Below are 19,290 nucleotides of genomic sequence, written 5' to 3'. Positions count from 1 at the left end.
CCCGTATTGCCAGACAAGCTTATCTCATGCAGTCACAACAATAGCCAGTATCCAAGTGAGGACCCAGTGCCCAGCACTTCTTGGGCTACACTTGGAGTGCATGTCTAGCCCATTAAGGCGAGAGGTGAAGACCAGCTCACTGCAATACAGATGTCCTGGCTTGACACCCCTCTAAAAAGGGCCCAGATCACTGCTGAAGTGAGCCCGCAGGCCCTCTGGTGTCTACTGCCCCAAACTCGTATACCCAAGAGCAATTGCCTCCACAAACCAGTGTGAGAGCTGCTGCTTAGTGATAGGCCTGCCCACGTAATAAAAAGCTGGTCACTTTTCCAAAAATCCTTCGTCCTGTCCAAATAAGCATGCAAAATACAAAGAGGACATAGCATATGCAGCCTTTGCTTGGTTAAAGCTAGTAGCAATCCTGTCTTTAAAGACAGATGCCTCAAATCAGCCTCTTACAGAGGTTCAAATGGAGAGCCACAAAGCCCCTCTAGCACCACTGCTAAGGCCCAGAGGGGTGCCAGAGGGCTGGCAGGGTTCATGCCCTCAAAGGGAAGAAGCCCCCTGTATAGAGCTTCTGCTGCTGAATGGGCGGCCCTTCCAAGAGACAGTTACCTTCCCTAACTCTAGGAAGATTACAGGATAGCATGCATAGCCATTCTGGGAGCGGGAGAAGTTGGTATGCTCTCTTCCTCACCCTGGAGAGTGTTTCCATTGATGTTGCTTCCGCAGGTAGCTCCAGTAGTGAGCCCCAGCTAGTGCCAGCCCGCAGTTTGACCCCCTCCTTGTCAGCACCATCCGCCGGGGTGTCTTCCTGACATTCACAATTTTATGAAATTAACAATTTAGGGATTCACTAAACATAAATAAAGCTTAAAAATGATCATTAGAGATCATTTAGTGTAGTTTGTCATTTAATTGACTCTGGTGCAATAATCCTCTTAAACACTGTATCCAAATACTACAGTGATGTATACCCCTTTTAATTGATCAGATTTCATCATGTTCAGTGTCACTGTTGTATTATGCTTGTGAGAAATCATGCAATTAAAACAACATTTATTGTAGTAATTCAAGCTATTATTTATATATATATATATATATATATATATATATATATATATATACACACACACACACACACACACACACACACACACACACACACACATATAAATAGGGGGTGCAACAATACTCATCGTATCGGTATTGAACCGTTTGATACAGTGCTTTCAGTTCGCATATGTATGAACAATACAAAAATTTTAATTTATTTTATCAACTTTTCTTCTGACGATGCTGTCTGTGTTGAGAGCTCAGTGGATCTGCGTTCGACTACTCCGCCTAGGCTGCACTGTCAAGCGCAGATCCACTGATCGCAGAGTGCTCGTTTGTGTGTGTGTGTGTGTGGGGGGAAGCTAGCGAGACAGAAGTTAAGCTACTTGCAACATGGCAATTGCCTCAACACTACCTGAAATTGAGCCTCCCCCACCCTCATTCAGATCTGGCGTTTGGAACTATTTTGGTTTTTATGTGAAGCATGACCCTGATGGTAAGCACGTCATGGACAAAAGTAAAACAGTATGTCGAATGTGCCACGCAATGCTCAATTACATTGGTGGGAACTAGTGCGTTAGCGGCAATAGCTCGTCAACGTGTTGACCCCGTCCAGCCCCAGGCACAGGGCGATCCGCGGTAACTCGTTAAGGGAGATTTGCCGCGTTATGGCGTTAATGTCATTTTAACGAGATTAACGCTGACAGCACTAGTGGGAACACAACGAATATGACTGCACATTTACGCCGACATCATCCTAGTGCAAAGACAAGTGGAAGCAGACAAAAACAACAAGCATGCATGCTACAAACTTTACCCGAGTCATTTAGACAGCCGTTAGCACATGATTCTCCTTATGGGGACCTGATATGTTTAATATGCTGCTGAGAGTATAGCCCAGAAGAAGCTATAGTATAGCTTTTATTTTGGAAAGAACCATTTCTCTGTAATAAACTCTCTTTTCCAAAGATGAGTGATTTCTCGATCAGATATATATATATTTTTTAATTATTATTTTCTTGTTTCAGCAACATTAAATTTAAAAACTGTACTTTTGAGTTAAAATATATATTTATAATTTTAACAAATGACAAATTAAAAAGGCATGAAATTTTTTTGTATCGAGAAAATATCGAACCGTGACACCAAACTATCGAATCGAACCGTGAATTTTGTGTATCGTTGCACCCTTATATACACATGTATTTCACAATACCTGTTTTACAGACCACACCATTTATGAGCACAAATGTATTTTTACAAGGAACTGCATCACAGCTACATCAATACAGCACTAATGAAACAAACAATGTTTATTGCTGTGCTATTTCGAAATGCCGTCTTATTTGCAAATAAATCAGTGCAGTCCTACTTGCAGTAATACTTTACGAATGGTGAGTAACTGAAGTACTCATCATTCAATTTACACTAATTAGTCTTTTTTGCACTATTTCTTTGTCAAGTGTAACAATTTGTATATTTACAAATGTTTTTTTAACTGACCAATAAATGAACAAGTCTTTTACACAGCTGGAAATTAAAAGATTTATTTACGGCAATTTCAATGCAATGTTTAGAAAGAGGAACATATAAGAATATTTTTTTAAAATCAGAAATGTATTTTCCTTGGAGGCACAAAGATTTTAATGTAATACTGTATTATTGTAAAGTTTGTCAAGTAAAACTGACAGTGGCTAATGTACATCAGAACTTTAAACTTTACAAAAGCTTTATGTGATGCTGCTGATCTCGATTGCGTATCTGTTTCATGATTAAGATATGAGAGTCAAGAAATAAGTTGAGCTTTACTGATTAATGTTGATATTCCTCAGTAATCATATAGAAAACTTCAATGAAAGTTAATTTAGTTTCTTCAAACAACTGGACTGAAAGGTTTTGTGGAGTCAGCCATAAAAGCTTCAATCTCCTCAACTGTACGAGGTACACAAGTCATCAGCTCTATGCCGTCTGCTGTGACCGCGATGTCATCTTCAATGCGAACCTACAGAAAGAAGGAACAAAGTGGTTAGTGACACATGAAAATAGTCAAAAGCAGGAGGCATTCAAAGATTTGAAATGAGCTGGACCAGTTACTGAAAGTTTTTTAAATATACATTTTCATTTGCTGATTATTTTGTAGGAATACCCTAGTTTAAGACTCAAACTATCAATTTGAAATGTATTTTAGGTTGATCTGAGCTACTATACTACTTTCTTTGGAGGAATACATCCTCACATTTATTTTGCTGATTTCTCAGGATTTGTCATTAAATGGCCGTGACAGAAAATCTGTTACTCTAACATTAATTAGCCTAAACATATTTGTGATATTACTTTTCAGTTAATAGACTTTATAAATACTTGTATGACAATCTAGGTTCTATTGTGACTTTGAACTGATCAAAAATATGACACAATACCTAAAATACCATAACATTCAATAGATCTTGCAGTGTTTAATTTACATATAAAAAGTCAAAGATGGTGGGACAAGAAAAAGCACACTCTACAGACACAATTTTAGAGATAGCAGCACCTTAAATTTTAAACTGGCTGACATTTTCATGCTTAAAGTGACATTATTCAATCTTTATAGCTTTTTTCTTCAAAGTTGTACATTTGGCCTTTAGCAAATCATGAAAGAATACCAATCCTGTCAGACTGTAAACCAAGCAGAAGCTGAATTAATTTCAGTATCAGTTGGCCCTTTGTTCTGTTACCACCCTGGTCTAACATAAACAACAAAAAGAACTGTGCAAGCATACTAACCCCTCCGAAGCCACGGAAGCGAGCCAGCACTTGGTTGTTGATGAAGCAGCTCTGGGCAGGGTTAGCCAGGGCCTGGTTCAGCAGGTGGTTGATGAAGTATATGCCAGGCTCCACGGTAAGAACCATCCGTTCCTGCACCAGGCGGCCCATCCTAAGACTCTTCAATCCAGGCTCGTCAATTCGCTCGATACCCTATACAGCAGTTGACAGTAGTATTATTTAATTATTTAAATAAATGTACTTTTAAAATATGTGCAAAACTGACTAAATTGAGGTTTATCCAACTACTGTATCTGATACCATAAATAAATGCTATTATATTTTTTGTCAGTTTGCTCATCAAAGTCAAAATATTTCAGGGTTTTTCATGCAAGACTTTATGTAAAAATCATCAAAATGCTTTTTACTCAAACAAGAAGAAGAGACAGATAAGAGCCATATAACATGGAAGTTTATTAATTCATCATTTTTATATTTTCCTGTCACACTTACCAAAGTCAGTTAACAGCATTGTCATGTATCCACACACTGAGCACTGCATTCAGTGATTCCCACCCCCTCAAAGTTTAATTCTCATACTGTTGCTGTCAGCAGGGGAACATTCAGTAGTTCTACTGGAAATGCTGAGGGTTAACCAACTTCTCTATTTACATGTCAAAACTGAATATCACTACAAATTCCTCCACCACAGCGTGAAACTATCTGTGCTCAAAGTTCAGATGACATTTCATCTTCCCCTCATCCTGAACTTGTTCCTTGCAGCCTGGCCTAATTTAGTTCCTCTCTCACTTCTGCACCAATGGTCTCTTTATTACTGAGGACACATCAATATTCCAGTAACAGAAATATTTTCGTCCTCTACTGTCTTCAGACTATTACTGTCACAGAAATAACTGCTGACTAGTTGTTGTGTTGTGTGAAATTGCAGAACACAAGAGTTCTGTTCTCACCTCAGGGTAACCTCCTACATCGTGCACATCAATACCCAGCAAATGTCCAAGGCCATGGGGCATGAATACAGAGCCCAGGTGGACCTTCATCATGTCCTCCACGCTGCCAATTAGGATGCCAATCTTTACAAGTTCTTCCAGGTGAACCCTGTCAGCCACACGGTGCATGTCGGTCCACTTCACACCTTTAAAACAAGCATTTTTGTCAATGAACAACAAAGCAGTTAAAAATTTAACTATGCGTGTTATTTTAAAAGATTATTAATTTTTTAGGGACTGTAATTCACAAGGATATTATTTTCAAAGCTCCAATTGTAATGAATACTAAAGAATACTTTTGTAACTACCTAAAACACTACACGTGTAACCAGTTAAAAGACTTTACAGACAAGTATCCTCATGGTGATCAGTTATGATTTGTGCTTAAGAAAAACAGATTTCTATATCTGTAACATATTAATTAGTTTTTAACCCCTATGCTGCTATGTTTCAATAAGAACAGCAGATTCAGTTTTCTTGACATTTGCTCACTTTAATTTTAGTTCGGTAAAATAATATAACCTGGTCTGAGGGCAGCCATCACCGCACGTGAGGCTTTCAGGACGGCTTCGTAGATGGCCCTTTGGTCTGGAGTGAACTTGCCATTAGCTGGGAAGGAGCAGGTGATGTCCGAGGAGTAGCAATAGTACTCTCCACCCATATCAAAGAGACTGCAGGAGACAAAACAAATAAAAATGATTAGAGAATTATTAAAGAATTTATTTCCAACATGTTTTATGTTTGTGTCCCACATGCTTTTCGATAAAAAGAGATGCACAGAGATGGCAAAGTCACTAAAGGTCACAAGAACAGTAACCTTGATGGCATTTGCGATGGTATTTGACAAAAACTGCATGCTGGGAAATGGCTCATTTAGGAGAATCTGTACACATTTATACCTTGTAAAGCACTTTGTAATCTTTTATCTAGAAATGTGCTATATAAATAAAATTTTACTTACTTACTTACATTCTGAATTAAGATCCAGAAGAATGAGGTGGTTGTAGTCCCCCCCACTCATTAAAAAAAAAACAAAAAAAAAACCACAACCCATCGGTACTCACCACATATCTCCATCTGCGATTGTCTTGTCATTAGGAGCGCCAGCATGACCATAATGGAGAACAGAGGAATTATTGCCACTGGTGGGAATAAACAATGCACCAGTCACAAAACATAAATAACATTATTCTTCAAAGCAGAGAATACTTTAAAGCATCAAATGGATTCCAGTCTCTTGTTTTAAACCCCTAGTTTTAACAGGAAAAACGCTTTCATCTACAGGCCACTAATCTTTACAATGTTCATGATGCATGGCCTTTAACCCAAAAGGCCAGAACATGATTAACAGCATTTCAAAATCTTTCATCCATAATGATGCTGCTCGCTCACAGCTAAAGGGGGGATGTTAATACAGTTTTTTTTAATGAGCATAGTTTATTCTGGCCAACAAATCACCAGGGATACAGAAGAGATGCATGGAGCCTGCTCAACTGTGTCATATACCCTTGAAGGTACTGCAGGAGCATAGTTTCCTCCAATGTATCGCAATTTTGTCGAAAATTGAAGTATTTTCTTTCCCCCTAGGAGCGCTCAACTTAATAGAGGAACAGAGTATTTGGTGCTCTAATGCCTAGGGCTATGGTGTCAGGGTCAACTGCTCGATTGTATGATCAGTATGCTACGATTGCCGGTATTAAACTCTAAAGGAAAAAAGCACTACAGCAATGGTTTTCTTTCATTCATTTTTGGCACCAGGAAGAACAGACTCAATTTGATTTCTAATACCAGAAATAAAACAGGTAATGAATTGTCAATGCTCACGTTCCACAAATACAGGTGTAAGAGGTGTGGCGCATTCCTCCTTTAGTATAGCAGTAGTGCTGGAAAAGACTGCAAAGATAGAAGGAAAAAAAAAAATCTAATTACCTGACAGGCTTCCTCTGCCCTTTTCCTGACTCTATGCTTTTTAAGAATTCATTCAGCACTCATTCTTTAATCATCACATGGCCAAACACATCAAACAGCTTTATGACTCTCGACAGCATTGCAGACCTGTGTAGGATGTTAAACTATTCCTCTTAAATGGCCAGCACAAATGAGCATGATGGAAAGCTACTAAGACACCAAGGGTAGTGAATACTCAGACATGAAGAAAGTAAACTGAAATATTTATACTATTACATATTTCTTGTGTTAAGCACCCATATTGTGAGTACCTCAAAACTACAACCAAGCACTGAATCTGAATTTTAATCCTATACTATGTTTGTATACCAGAAGCATGCAGTGAAGCAATATGCACACTTTCCAGTTACCGAGTAACCAGTCATTACGTTACACATCATTATTAACAAGGCCTTCAGATTTCCTACTACACTGGAGCTAATAATTCTAAGCAAGCAAAGAGGTGTGACATTTCTGTTTGTTCCATCTGTGTCACCAGGGTGTAATCTAAACTGATTTATTCATTCATCATCACCTGCTGCTAATTTTACACATCAAAGGTTTAACTAATCCAATTATAATATATAACAAACCAATTACATATCGTCAAACATAGTAAATGCATCAGCATAACATCTACCCAAATTAGTGTGGACTAAGTCCACTTGCTCAAAAATTCATTGTCATGTAAGTAAGCAAGTGTAAGTAAAGTCTAAGGAATGCAGTGTGCTTCCATGTCTTGTCACCAAACACAAGTTTTTACGTCTTCATAATAATAATAAAAAAAAAAACTCGACCTCTCCATTTCATATTCTTTCTTTCCGGGTTTCACATGCTTCATGATCTATGCAAAAAAGAAAAACAATATATGAGATTAGCAAGTTTGAAATCTATTTTCTAAATCCTTTTTAAATTAAATTCAAATTCCATCCTCCTTTAAAATGATCTTCAATGTCCACAGAGTGCAAGTTAAGCTTTTTTTAAACTTATTAATGTATTTTTTTGTACCTGACTGCACTGTGGCAGAAATATTTTGAATCTCTGCTGGAGGTGTGTTGGTTCCAGTTCTATCAAACTATGAAACAAATGTCCATGATCTCGTGCCATGGTTTTATCTTCCCACAATAAACCGTGAATTTAAACACAGAAAAAGCTGACTGTGTGTGATACACATGGCAGGGAAATAAAGAAACAGATGGATCTTTTCATTGCAGTAGCTAACTGCAGGGACATTACTGGATTCTAGCCAAGCTTTGTGGTGAAATAAACATTTTAACTGAGCATCAGTTTAACTATTTTTGATAAAGTGGTTAAACATTTCTGCTGGTGTAAACAACCAGTGTGTAAACACAGCATGAGTAATGGAGGCTGAAAATCACTTTGTAATGTGCACTACGAAGGGATATGCTAAGTAATTAGGTGCTCATATTGCTTATTCTAGTTAAGCATTTGGAGCTGCTAGAGCATGTTAGTGTGCTTAAAGTTGTTATATTTAAAGATTATATGGATAAAGAATCAACTGGAAGTGCATCATAATTAATTAGTTTACTTTTAGCTCAATGTATAACCAAATGTGCTAATTTCTAATGCTGCTCTTCTTCTTTATAACACATTTAATAAATGTTCTTTACACAGTTTATGTGCAAAATACTGTATTTTGTAGAGCTGCAGTGAAGTACTACATAAAGGCATAAGGTTTTTATAAGTATGAGAGATGCTTATTAGGGAGCTTCTCTTTTTTAAACAGCAAACACGCAACACTTATTGTGAGTGACTTTAAAGGACAGATAAAATTGTGAGGTTAACTGCTGCTCAGACCCTGAAGAGGTTATTTATGTTGATAGAGTCAAATCCTGTGCAGATGTAAAGTATTGCTTTAATGTTACAGCTTATTGGTCAAATGCTACCACAGTTAACTGCTCGCCTCCAAGCTACTGGAGGAAGTTAAAATCAATAGTGTTTAAACAGTTTAATGTCTTAGAGGATCCTGAGATCTTTACACCTTTGGGGGAGTTTTAAAATGTAATAAGCTTTTTGATAGTTTGCGTGTTTAATTCCATGCTCTGATTTTTTTTCCTTCCTTTTCCTTTCGTTCCATAAATATACTACTTTCAGTTTTTAAAAATCGCCTGTTTAACTGAGAGCTAACTTACCATTTTGTGGGCTTCACTGGAAACTCTGTTGGTGTAGCGCAAGACCTCCAGCTCCATATCAGTCTTAACGACACGGCTGCAAACAGAGAAGGAGTAACCAGCTGTCTCTCAGACTAAGAAAATCACATTACACATTACAGTGGATCTACAGCCATATAGTACACAGAATATAGGCCTCAGACTAAAAGAAAACTGGTGTATTTTTCTTTAACCTGTACTTTATTTTCCAAATAAGCAAACGTCCTTATTTTTATTTGAGGTAAATAGAAATTAGCTGCAATCTCAAAACTTGTAGAGACAATCAATTTTAACTAGTTTGGTACCACCAGTAAGAGCGGTAGTAGCAATGCTATCAATTTGCCCAGGGGGATTTTCATGGCAGCTATTTCGTGGACGATTCTTGTAGTATGCAAACTCAAAACTGGACTGATTCCATTCATTAATGTCATTATTAAGATGAGCAAGGACAGAAAGTTTGAAAAAGTACCCATATTTAGTGCAACATCTGTACTCTAGTGGCTGAAATAGTCATTTCTAATATACATTGCTAACATAGCAACAAGTGTAAGAATCACGTGTCGAGAAGCTTTTAGGTAATTTTAAGGTAAGTTGTATATAAATGAGATCTGTCATTTTTTGTTATTACAGTTGATGCTTTATAAGCTACTGTTGCAGAGCTACCTATAATATTTATGTCTACAATGTGAGTCTTTCACTTGAATTAAAACTTTGCTTGCTAATTTATACCATGCTGTTCTCATGTTTTGTGTGTACCTAAGATGGCTTAGTAATGAAATGAAATAAAGATTTCTATACAAATAATCCACATAAATAATCCAATGCACTTGTAACAAACAGTAACAGTAATTAAAAGGGGAAAAAAAGAGCTGTAGTGAGACGAGTGTGCAGAGGGTTCAATCAAGCCCTGCTTCCCATGAGGTGTGCCTGAAAAGCATTCCTCCTCATTTTAGAAAATGTCAATTCATCTGGAGGGTGCAAGCTCTAATGCCAAGGACAACCAGGCAAGCACGAAGTCCATTACATCCACACAATCTCACTTCTCAATTGAGAGGGGAAAAAAAGAAAGAAAAAGAAACAACCACAAGAAAAACCCCCGTTTCTGATAGCAGACACACAATTACCTCACTGGGCAGCTGTAATTGCCAAGATTTGCGAGAATCTGACTGAACAAACTCTTAGGCAAAAAGTGCTTTTTCTCAAGTGGACTTTTTCAGTGACAAATTTTAATTACTTACCAGTCCACAATGACAGGGTGTAAAAGAGTGTTGTTCACTTGGAAGCTAATCCAAGAAAGAAAAGCAAAAAGAAAAGAAATTAAATGAATATGAAGCAAATGGTTACATTTCTTTTGAAACAAGTACTTGAGCCTTTTTTAAAAGTATCTGGGGTTAGAGTAGGATGATAAAAATAGCAAATATATGCAGTTAAAAGAACAAAGACCAGTGCCAAGGACAATGCTATTATTAATCAATGAATAACAAGAAAATTTGTTTAATTGAATTATATTTGAAATTAGGTTAATCAGCAACAATAAGTATATGTAAGAGTTTTCTGCATTCTTAGTGAAAAACAGAAAAAACCCATCCACAAACAAAGTATAATTATGTTAATGCAAATTGAAGCCAATTAAACATACCGACTAATTCCATCAAAGGAGGCCTCACGGCAAGTGCTCCCACTATCTGTATTCTGTCCTCGCTGCAGAAAAAATATAAAACAGGCAAACAAGTGATCACATCACCACCGTGTGAATATAAATGTTTATACAGCTTAGTAAATATTTTCTGGTATCTAGGAGTTCATCCATTTTTAAAAGGTAACCTTTTTCAAAAACAGATTTGGTGCTACTATATAAGAGCTTAATTAAACAATTCTTTTATTTTTCATACAACTGAGGTGGGAGCCAACATAAAGCAGGGTACAGAGGGGTGATTAGGGTGAGGATGATTCAGCAAAATACTCCCATACCAGCAATATTCAATACTACTTAACAGAAGCTTAGCATTAGCTGTAATTGGGCAAGAATGAGTGAGACATACCAGTGTGAGGAGAACTGCTGGTTTTAGGTTGGACAGGACATTGGCTATCTACAGGAATGCAGACAAAAACTAATTAGACATATCATAGCATGGCAGAAATAACAAGCACAAGTTTTCCTTTGCTTTCAGGTGGCAGAATAAAGGTGACTTTGGCAGGAACCATCCTGCCTCTGTGGCTTCTCCAGCAGGACGTAAGAACAATAAAGCCTTGGATCACTGACCTGAAAGAGCTGCTTAATAAAAAGAAAAAAAGCCTTCAGGTCTGGGGACAGGGAAGAACTGAGAAGCATGTAGCACGACCTAAGGGTGAAGCTGAGGAAACACAAAGACTCCTACGGGAGTAAAATAAAGACAATCACTGGGTTTAAAGTGACAGACAGACAACCAGTGGGCAGCCTGGAGAGAGCAAATGAGCTAAACGATGTCTTCAACAGGTTTGGTTCACAGCCCTTTGCTGTCTCCTCCACACAAACTCTGGTCTCCACTCACCCTCGCTCCCCTTCTTCTCCCCAAGTGAACTCTATGGATCAGAGTTCCTAAGGCAGCTCAAATGATGTGTGCACCAAAATGCTCTACAGTGCTAGAGGAGCAGCATCAGAGCCGGAGACACCAATAAACTCAATAAACTAATTAGGAAGTCTGGCTCTATGACTGGCTGGAAAACTGGTCACACAATCTGCTATCCATCACAGATAATCCTGACCATCCTCTGCACCACTTACTGGGCAGGCAATACAACATATCTACCTGTCAGAAAAGTTTCTGCCAAATAATAATAATATCCTTAATAAAACTAAAATTCCTAAATTATTCACTCCATTGTCTTAAAACACACTTTATCTTCAAAACCTACAATCTAGATTCTAGCAGCTCAAATTTTAGAAACTGGAATAAGACATAGTTTGAAAGGACACTCACATGAATAGTGTCTGAACAGTTTTAATGGCAATGTGAGGAAATCATTCTCATTCTCAACTGTAAATTTAAAACATGAAAACATTTACCCTGTATATAGTGATGATGCATAGAGGATCTGCTCATGGTTAAAAATGCATCTATTATTTAAAAGTTAAAAAATATTGAAACAGAACACAACAGAATCATAAAAATGCCAGATACTATTAAAACACAAATTCAACAATTTAAAGGTGATTTGTGTGGATTTAAAATAGGGTAGTGCAATGAAAAGTGTGTGTGTGCATCAATACCTCCCATGTCTGAGTGCTGCCTAAAATATTCATGACCTGATTTGGATAAGAAAGAAATATTGTTCTCTTTTTGGTTCTTCTGTAGGCAGCATTGCCATCTGAATGCTGAACACCACCAACTGCTTTTTTGTCTTTCTAGATGTCAGCCTTGGGTATTTGTAGGTAGTCGTGCAGTTTATTATTTTTTTCTAATTTTACCTACTGTGTTAAGCTGGTGTTGATTCATGGAAAACTTGGCAGATGACTTGCATCTTAACCTGTGACTAATTAGGATATCTAACGCCTCAAGCAGGTGCAGAGATGTTAAAATACCTGAAATATCATCTGAAGTATGAATCATCACTTGGACAAAATGTAAACATGGAAATTACTGTATAATTATGTGATCGTTTAAATGCCAACCTCTTAGCATTTTCTGGCTAGTGAACACTCTTATATTGTACTCTGCATATATTTTATGATTTGTTAACATGAACACCTCCAGAATAGCTCTGGTGCTGTCAATCCACCAGTACAGCTCCCCTGGGAATCTGCTGTCAACACTGATAAACATAACCATTTTTTCTACTCTCTCAAAACATGCAATTACAAAGAGCCTTAACTTAAGTGCATTCCTCACACTGGGCTGTTAAATGAAGCAAACAGAAGTGCAGGTTACAAATTTAAATAATAAAATTCAAAATGAAGCCCCCCTAAGAGTATGGGTGGTTTGACTCTTTCTCAGTTATGCATTCTAATGAACTGTTGTACCAAATGGATTATCAGTGTAATGCTCCATGTGCTTTGGGGGAGCCAAAAGCACTGTCCACATTTTCTCAACAAGGTTAAGGACTATCCTCTGAGATTTTACACCGTCTCACACAAATAACTTTAGTTCTATCGTCCTATTATATGCAAATACAAACATGTCTCAGAAATCATTTCAAACCTTTCCATAAATATTCTATTATAATTTCAATAACTAACTATAAATCAAATAAGACCTGCACTAAAAATGTATTTGGCACATATCTTGTAGAAGGTTGTCAATAGGGGTTTAGCCAAGATGTGCAACTAGCATAGTGACGATTCTTCTTTAAAAAAATAATAATATCTGTTTTAAAACACATAGCACAATTTCACAAGTTACCCTTTCTTACTTGTAGCACAGAGCAAGAGATGGCTTACATCAGCAGTATTCTCACTACTGAAAATACTGTTTAATTTAGGCTCAGATGGTGCCTGGGTAGCATGCAGGAGGCAGGATGCATAAAGGCCACCTGCTACTTGTGAATACACCTGTCTATTACCTGCGCTTTTCACACATCAGTATAATTATATGTCACACTGACTTTGTACCAGGGAGCTGAAAGGTTAGACTGTTTAATCAAAGTCCTTCTAAAAGCAAGGCTCGCTATTCATCTTGAAATGGCTCTAGGCACTTATGTGGCCAGTAATTTTGAAGCATTATGTAAATTAACTTTAATTCTAATAGTTGTCAGGGTATGTATAAAATCACCAGTAAAATCTGATCAAATGTTCTTAAAGGGTTTAGTGCTATTGCCCCAGCATAAGGTTTCAGTTTTTTCTTCCCCTGGGAAGTTACACGTGTATCGCTGCCTTTGGTCTCACAGAATTCTTCAATAAATTTGAATTCAAGATTCTTTGACTTTTCTCACTTGTAACCGTTTCTAGTTTCATGAGTGAGCCAACTGCACCTTTGCTGGGTAATGACTATAAAAGCTCAGAGCTGCAACGTATGCGAGGAAAACGGCACTAATGTCCTTTGATCCTGGTCATGGCTTTATCAATTAACATTAAAGATCAGCTACCATACAGAAAAACAGATCACACCAGAGAGGCTGGGCTGTAAAGACCAACACTGACAGACTTACGTCACAGGTGTGGTGCACCTCATCAACAGCATACTTCTCCTTGAAGTGCTCTTTGGGAAAGATCCTGTCAATAAACGAAAAACATAAAACTGATGAACAAGTGCACTAGACAAACCATACACATAAAATCAGACGAATTTTCAAAGGCTTGTCTCTTAAAACATTACTGATGGGCTATGTTACAACACACTAGCAGAAGTGCAGTATTGAGGACAGAGTTCAGAGAGGAAAGAAACTGAGCAGAACCTAGAACATTAATTGCTGATCACGTTACTTTTGAGTGAATTTTTTTTCTTAAAGAGTCATATGACAAAAGATGCTTTTAGGTTTCTAGATTAGGGAAGTGAGCATGACCATGTGAGATGGTCAGTATCGGTTATGGTGTCCAGAGTTTTCAATGATCGTCTTATACACAACCAAACAATACTATGGATAAATAAATAAATCTAGTTTAACTGAACAATTTATTCTGTAGTGAGTGAGTGATCTTGATATTATAGGGCAGCACTGCTATAGTCCAAATCACTAAGACTGAGGAGGTCTATGTATTTATAAAATGATTATATATTATATTGCATTTGACAATAAATATAATACACAATTAAATACACAAGGTTTAAAAGCTGATAACATAACTGTCAGCCCTTCCTTGAAGGTATAGCTCACTGCTATGGACTAGCGGATGCTGATGTTGGCCTTGTACACTGCTCTTTGAGGATTAGTGTGACTCACTCTCCCATCCAAGTAGCATAGCTCTCGGGCAGTTTAGGAACAAAAAGAATGGATTTCCCAGAGTCCACATCAATGGCTCCGTAGCAGTCAGCCTCAGTCACTCCAAAAGCCCAGTGGAAGAAAGACTCCTGTACAATCCAAGAATCAGTAACAGGATTAATGAACTAGCTTTGTTCAGATTATTTCATGGGAAATATAAGAGCTTTCCTTTGTCCAGCCAGTTAGGTCAAGTGACATCAAAAGTAAACCTTCAATATTCTGACTGATTTCTGTTCAAGCAAATAACAGTCTTGAGTTTGTGTTGTAGAAGAATTATATTCAAGAAAAAAAATGCAGCTAAGTTTTTTCTATGCAGTGTACAGGTTGTCCAAGATATTTGTGGCAGGGTGTGGAGAATATGCAAACAAGAAATGTTGAAACCTGACTTTGTCCAGGTCAGGTGTTTGTGCACTCAAATTGAATACACTGATTGTTCAGACAAAATGAACTACAGCTATTGATTATTTTAGAAATTAAGTTTAGATTAATTGAGTAATCTGATAAGAATACTTCTGTTTTTATTAATAAGAAATAATAAAGATTCAAAAGCAAAAGAATAATGATGATGCACAGAGATGTGGTGCAGAATATGTCGTTTGCCATTTGTTTGAAGATAGCTCACCTCCTGCAACCACTTTTCCGAGAATACGCGCTTCTTTTGCGGTTCGGACTCCTTCTGACATTTCTTTGGAGGTGGAGGAACACCAAAGTAATTGCTTAAAGGAGCTTCTTCAACATATTTAAGAGTCCTAAACAAATGTCTAACCTCCTCCAGAAAATCTTATGTACGCAAACGCGCATTCCAACTTCTTATCTGTTGCTCGTCTTTTATTTTGATAGCCTATGCGCACCTGCAGACCACTTATGTGCACCCCTAGTTATTAACTTATGTTAATAATAATAATAATAATAATTCAGTGACCAGCCTAACAGCACCAGGTCAGTGGCTCAGAGTTTTATTACATTTTAATTAATATAATTTATTGAAATAAATATGGTGTAGTACACCCCATGTCCCCCTTTTAGACTCACCCCTTACTTTCTAAGGCGTCACTTCAATAGAAAGTGGGATGGCTGTAGTCAGCCTTAAGCAAGCTGCCTGACTAAAAAATAGTGTCAGACTAAGATGCATATTTATGCTTTTAATGTAAAATTATTGTAAAGCTTGGTTGTATATTTGTTGCTGTGTAAAATTCAACTCAAACTTTTAAAAAACAAGCAGCTTTAAAAACAACTCACTATGGCAGTTGTGATTAAACAAGGCATAAGAGCCATACTGAGAAAATACCATGATGGGCTTTGCAGTCAAACAGAAGGCTCTTGAAATTAATTCTAAACCTCATTGGGAGTAGAGAGAAGCCGAAACCTGCTGGTGGATGGAAGGAGCTAAAAAGTCTTCAGATTTGTGCTTGTGGTTTGATGAAGATCTGATGAAGAACGTTTTTATGGCAATCCTGCTGTTTTAGACCTTAAAAACACACTTTAACTCTTAACACCTGAGTAGACTCTACATTAAACTACGACAGCATCATCTCCCCTACTTTTTGTGGAGAAAACTGGGGGTCGTTTGGGCTTAATGGTGTAATACTTTTTCTTCACACGCAAACTCCTAAATAGGTTTCTGTTGCAGTTCTGTTTTTTGTGTGAGAGAAACGTTCATGCTTACACTGATTAAACAAAGCATTGAAGCAAAGAATTTCCCTCAAGGACTTTTTGTAATCAAGTTAACCAAGGAATCTCTGCAGCTCTAAAATAAAGAGTAAACTCACTGATAGGCTGGGCTCCTTTAACGAATGAATAAATACACTACCAATACATGTACCAACCTGTCTGAAGAGGACGTCTGTGTCCGTGCAGTACCTCTGCGTCTGTTCTCCTCCCTGCAGCACCACTACTGACTTTGGCACCACACCATCTTTGGCTTTCAGCCCCTGGCACAGTCGCCGTCGGTTCTCGGCAAAAAGGGCAGCAGACACCCTCAGGGTGTCATTGCCCAGCCAGTAGACAGGTCTGAAAGGACAGGAAGACAAAATATCTCAACGTGGCTCAGGGTGGAGTAGTGGCTGGAGAAAATGATGCATAGTTGGAGTCAAAATTAGAACTGCCCTGTATCAGCGAGCACAAGACTGCAAACACAATTACTAAACTTACCACACTGTTTGCATCATTCAGCTATTCTCTCATATCCTTATATGTATATAGCAAAAATTTATTGTCATGATTCACACAGTTAATGTTGTACCACTGTGGTAGTACACAGTGGAGTCATATGTCCCAAATCTGTCTATAATTGCAGTATAAATGATCAATTCTCAATTAATGTTAGGGCAAACCAGCAGCGCTCAGACAGAACATCAAAACCCTGCCTAATACCGTGCCGGCCTCCTTGTGTCAGCAAAAGTGGTCTGAACCATCAAAACATGGACTTTGCGCCCTACAGATTGTGGTGTTGGAACTTTAATATTGTGGTTGAGTGATGAAGATTTTATCTAATAATACATCACAGTCACTATAAAAAAAGATTTATTCCAGAATAAATAGCAGGAGTAGATGACCTGCCGTGTTTTTAGTTCTATTTGGGAGTAATCCTCAGGATTTGCTCAGTACTATCAAACTTTTAAAGAGAGAGGTGAACGTTTGCCCGAGCTCCCTTCGGGAAGAGTTAAGACATAAGCTACAGACAGATAGACAGCCTTGTAAGTGATAGGTCTTGGGTATAAATCTTGGTCTCTGGCTGTAGCTTGGCTGATAAGATTAAAAACCCAACATATCTGTACCAAAGGTTAATCTATAACTTCCTAGAATTTAATGGCTGATGGCTTTCAGTATCATTCCCGGTTGACTGAGTTTACTGGCTAAAGTGTGTATCTGCAACAAAATAGAGCCACTTCTATTATTGAGCAAGGCAGATAAAATCTATGAAACTGGAAGCCAACTATTCCACCCAACAAAAGCTCAGAAATAGGAATAATACCTTGTATAGTACAACTGTATCAATAATTTAAGATTAGAAAACCCTAAAATTTCTATTGATGTGCTAGATTACATAATACTGTGAGGTGCCTCATCTGCTTGTTCCACACTCTGAAAATTGCCTGGGACACTCTAGCAGAGATAGCTTTATATGTGCTGACTGCAGACTTTTTCATGATTACCACAGCAGATTATTTTATTGTTTTATAATGGTTAATAAGTCAGTCTGGGTTGTTTCACAATTGCAAGAAAATTGACCTTTGCTGAGATCAGCATAATACTACAAGGTGTACAAACTCGGAACAAGAAGACTGAAATGTAAGAATTAAAATCGTTTTAACCAATTTATAGCCTATAGCCTTGTAGCTAGCTAGTTTGTTTTTTTTTATTCATTAAAAAAACTAAAGTAATTCAAAAGTTGGTTTTCTATTTTGCTGGAATTCACAGCGTTTCTTATACAGCCCTTGAGGACAACGTTTAATTTACTATATATAGTTACTTTATATCTAACATTCTAAATAGTTGCAGTTGAAGTTGCAGACTTGTGCACAACTTTTCAAGGTACACTTGTCCCAGTTCTCCTGTGGCTTTTAGGCTGTCTCTGTGTCTTCCGTTTAATCATGTGGCTCCTTGAGCTCAGATAATGTTCCCTTTCTATGTAGTTTTACCCTGAAATATTTAGTAACTTTTTGGATTATTTTCTAATATTGATACTGATTTTAAAATACACACACGCGCACCCAACAGTTTAGGTACACACACACACACACACACACACACACACACACACACACACACACACACACACACACACACACACAAATCCATGCAGTAAAGCAAAAGTGCGTCACAATATTACAGACAATAGCGAAAACGTAGCTGCAAGTATCAACAGTTAAGAAGTCCCATATTTCACTAAAAAACGGGTACTTATCGCGCAGTTTGACAGTTAATAAAGGGTGTTTTTTAGCTGGCAACATATATCGCGAATACGTAAGTGAAACATGCATGCAGCAAAGCAGGTTACGCTAACACCACTCAATTAATTATTAGGCGTATAATAAATACATATTCATTAGTCAATCACAACTTACTGCGCTGCTGCAGCCATGATATTGCCAAGTGTCCGACGAATGTCACGTGGGGAGAGCAGTCACGTGAGTTTTACGTGGCGACATCAGCTGACGTGGCATGTTGTTGCATTCACGTATTCAGGAAATACGAGCACTAGCAGTCAGTGAAGTAGAATTTCAGTCTTGGCTTAAACGTTTACAACGCCCCGTAGTACAAAAACACATTACCTTAAAGACATAAAAGAAAGTCCTAAGAAGAGTCTTTATAAATGGGTCACTTCTCAAAATACTACTGTTTGTTTGATAACGTTCTGATTGTGAAATTTAAAAAAAATCTTGTCCTTAAAATGAAAAATGATGTGTTAGAGGAATAAATATGCAATAAAATGCAACTCCTCTATAGTCACAGAAAAAATA

At 37.6% G+C, this 19,290-nt stretch overlaps 1 protein-coding gene across 1 annotated transcript; it reads right to left on the bottom strand.

The window, feature by feature from the left end:
* Positions 1–2,587: 2,587 nt before the first annotated feature.
* On the bottom strand, positions 2,588–18,977 carry LOC113025933 (xaa-Pro dipeptidase). Its single transcript, XM_026174197.1, has 15 exons — positions 18,895–18,977; positions 16,654–16,837; positions 14,789–14,916; positions 14,057–14,120; positions 10,975–11,022; positions 10,572–10,633; positions 10,171–10,215; positions 8,915–8,990; positions 7,559–7,605; positions 6,639–6,707; positions 5,879–5,956; positions 5,337–5,485; positions 4,776–4,960; positions 3,826–4,017; positions 2,588–3,058 (listed from the first exon to the last, which is right to left on the bottom strand). Exons 1-15 carry the CDS (start codon positions 18,909–18,911, stop codon positions 2,930–2,932), a joined length of 1,473 nt encoding a protein of 490 aa, XP_026029982.1. The 5' UTR covers positions 18,912–18,977; the 3' UTR covers positions 2,588–2,929.
* Between the last annotated feature and the right edge of the window lie 313 nt (positions 18,978–19,290).

The sequence above is a fragment of the Astatotilapia calliptera genome, chromosome 1 (assembly GCF_900246225.1).
Source record: "Astatotilapia calliptera chromosome 1, fAstCal1.2, whole genome shotgun sequence".
Classification (NCBI taxonomy): domain Eukaryota; kingdom Metazoa; phylum Chordata; class Actinopteri; order Cichliformes; family Cichlidae; genus Astatotilapia; species Astatotilapia calliptera.
This window is presented reverse-complemented; position numbering and strand designations above follow the sequence as displayed.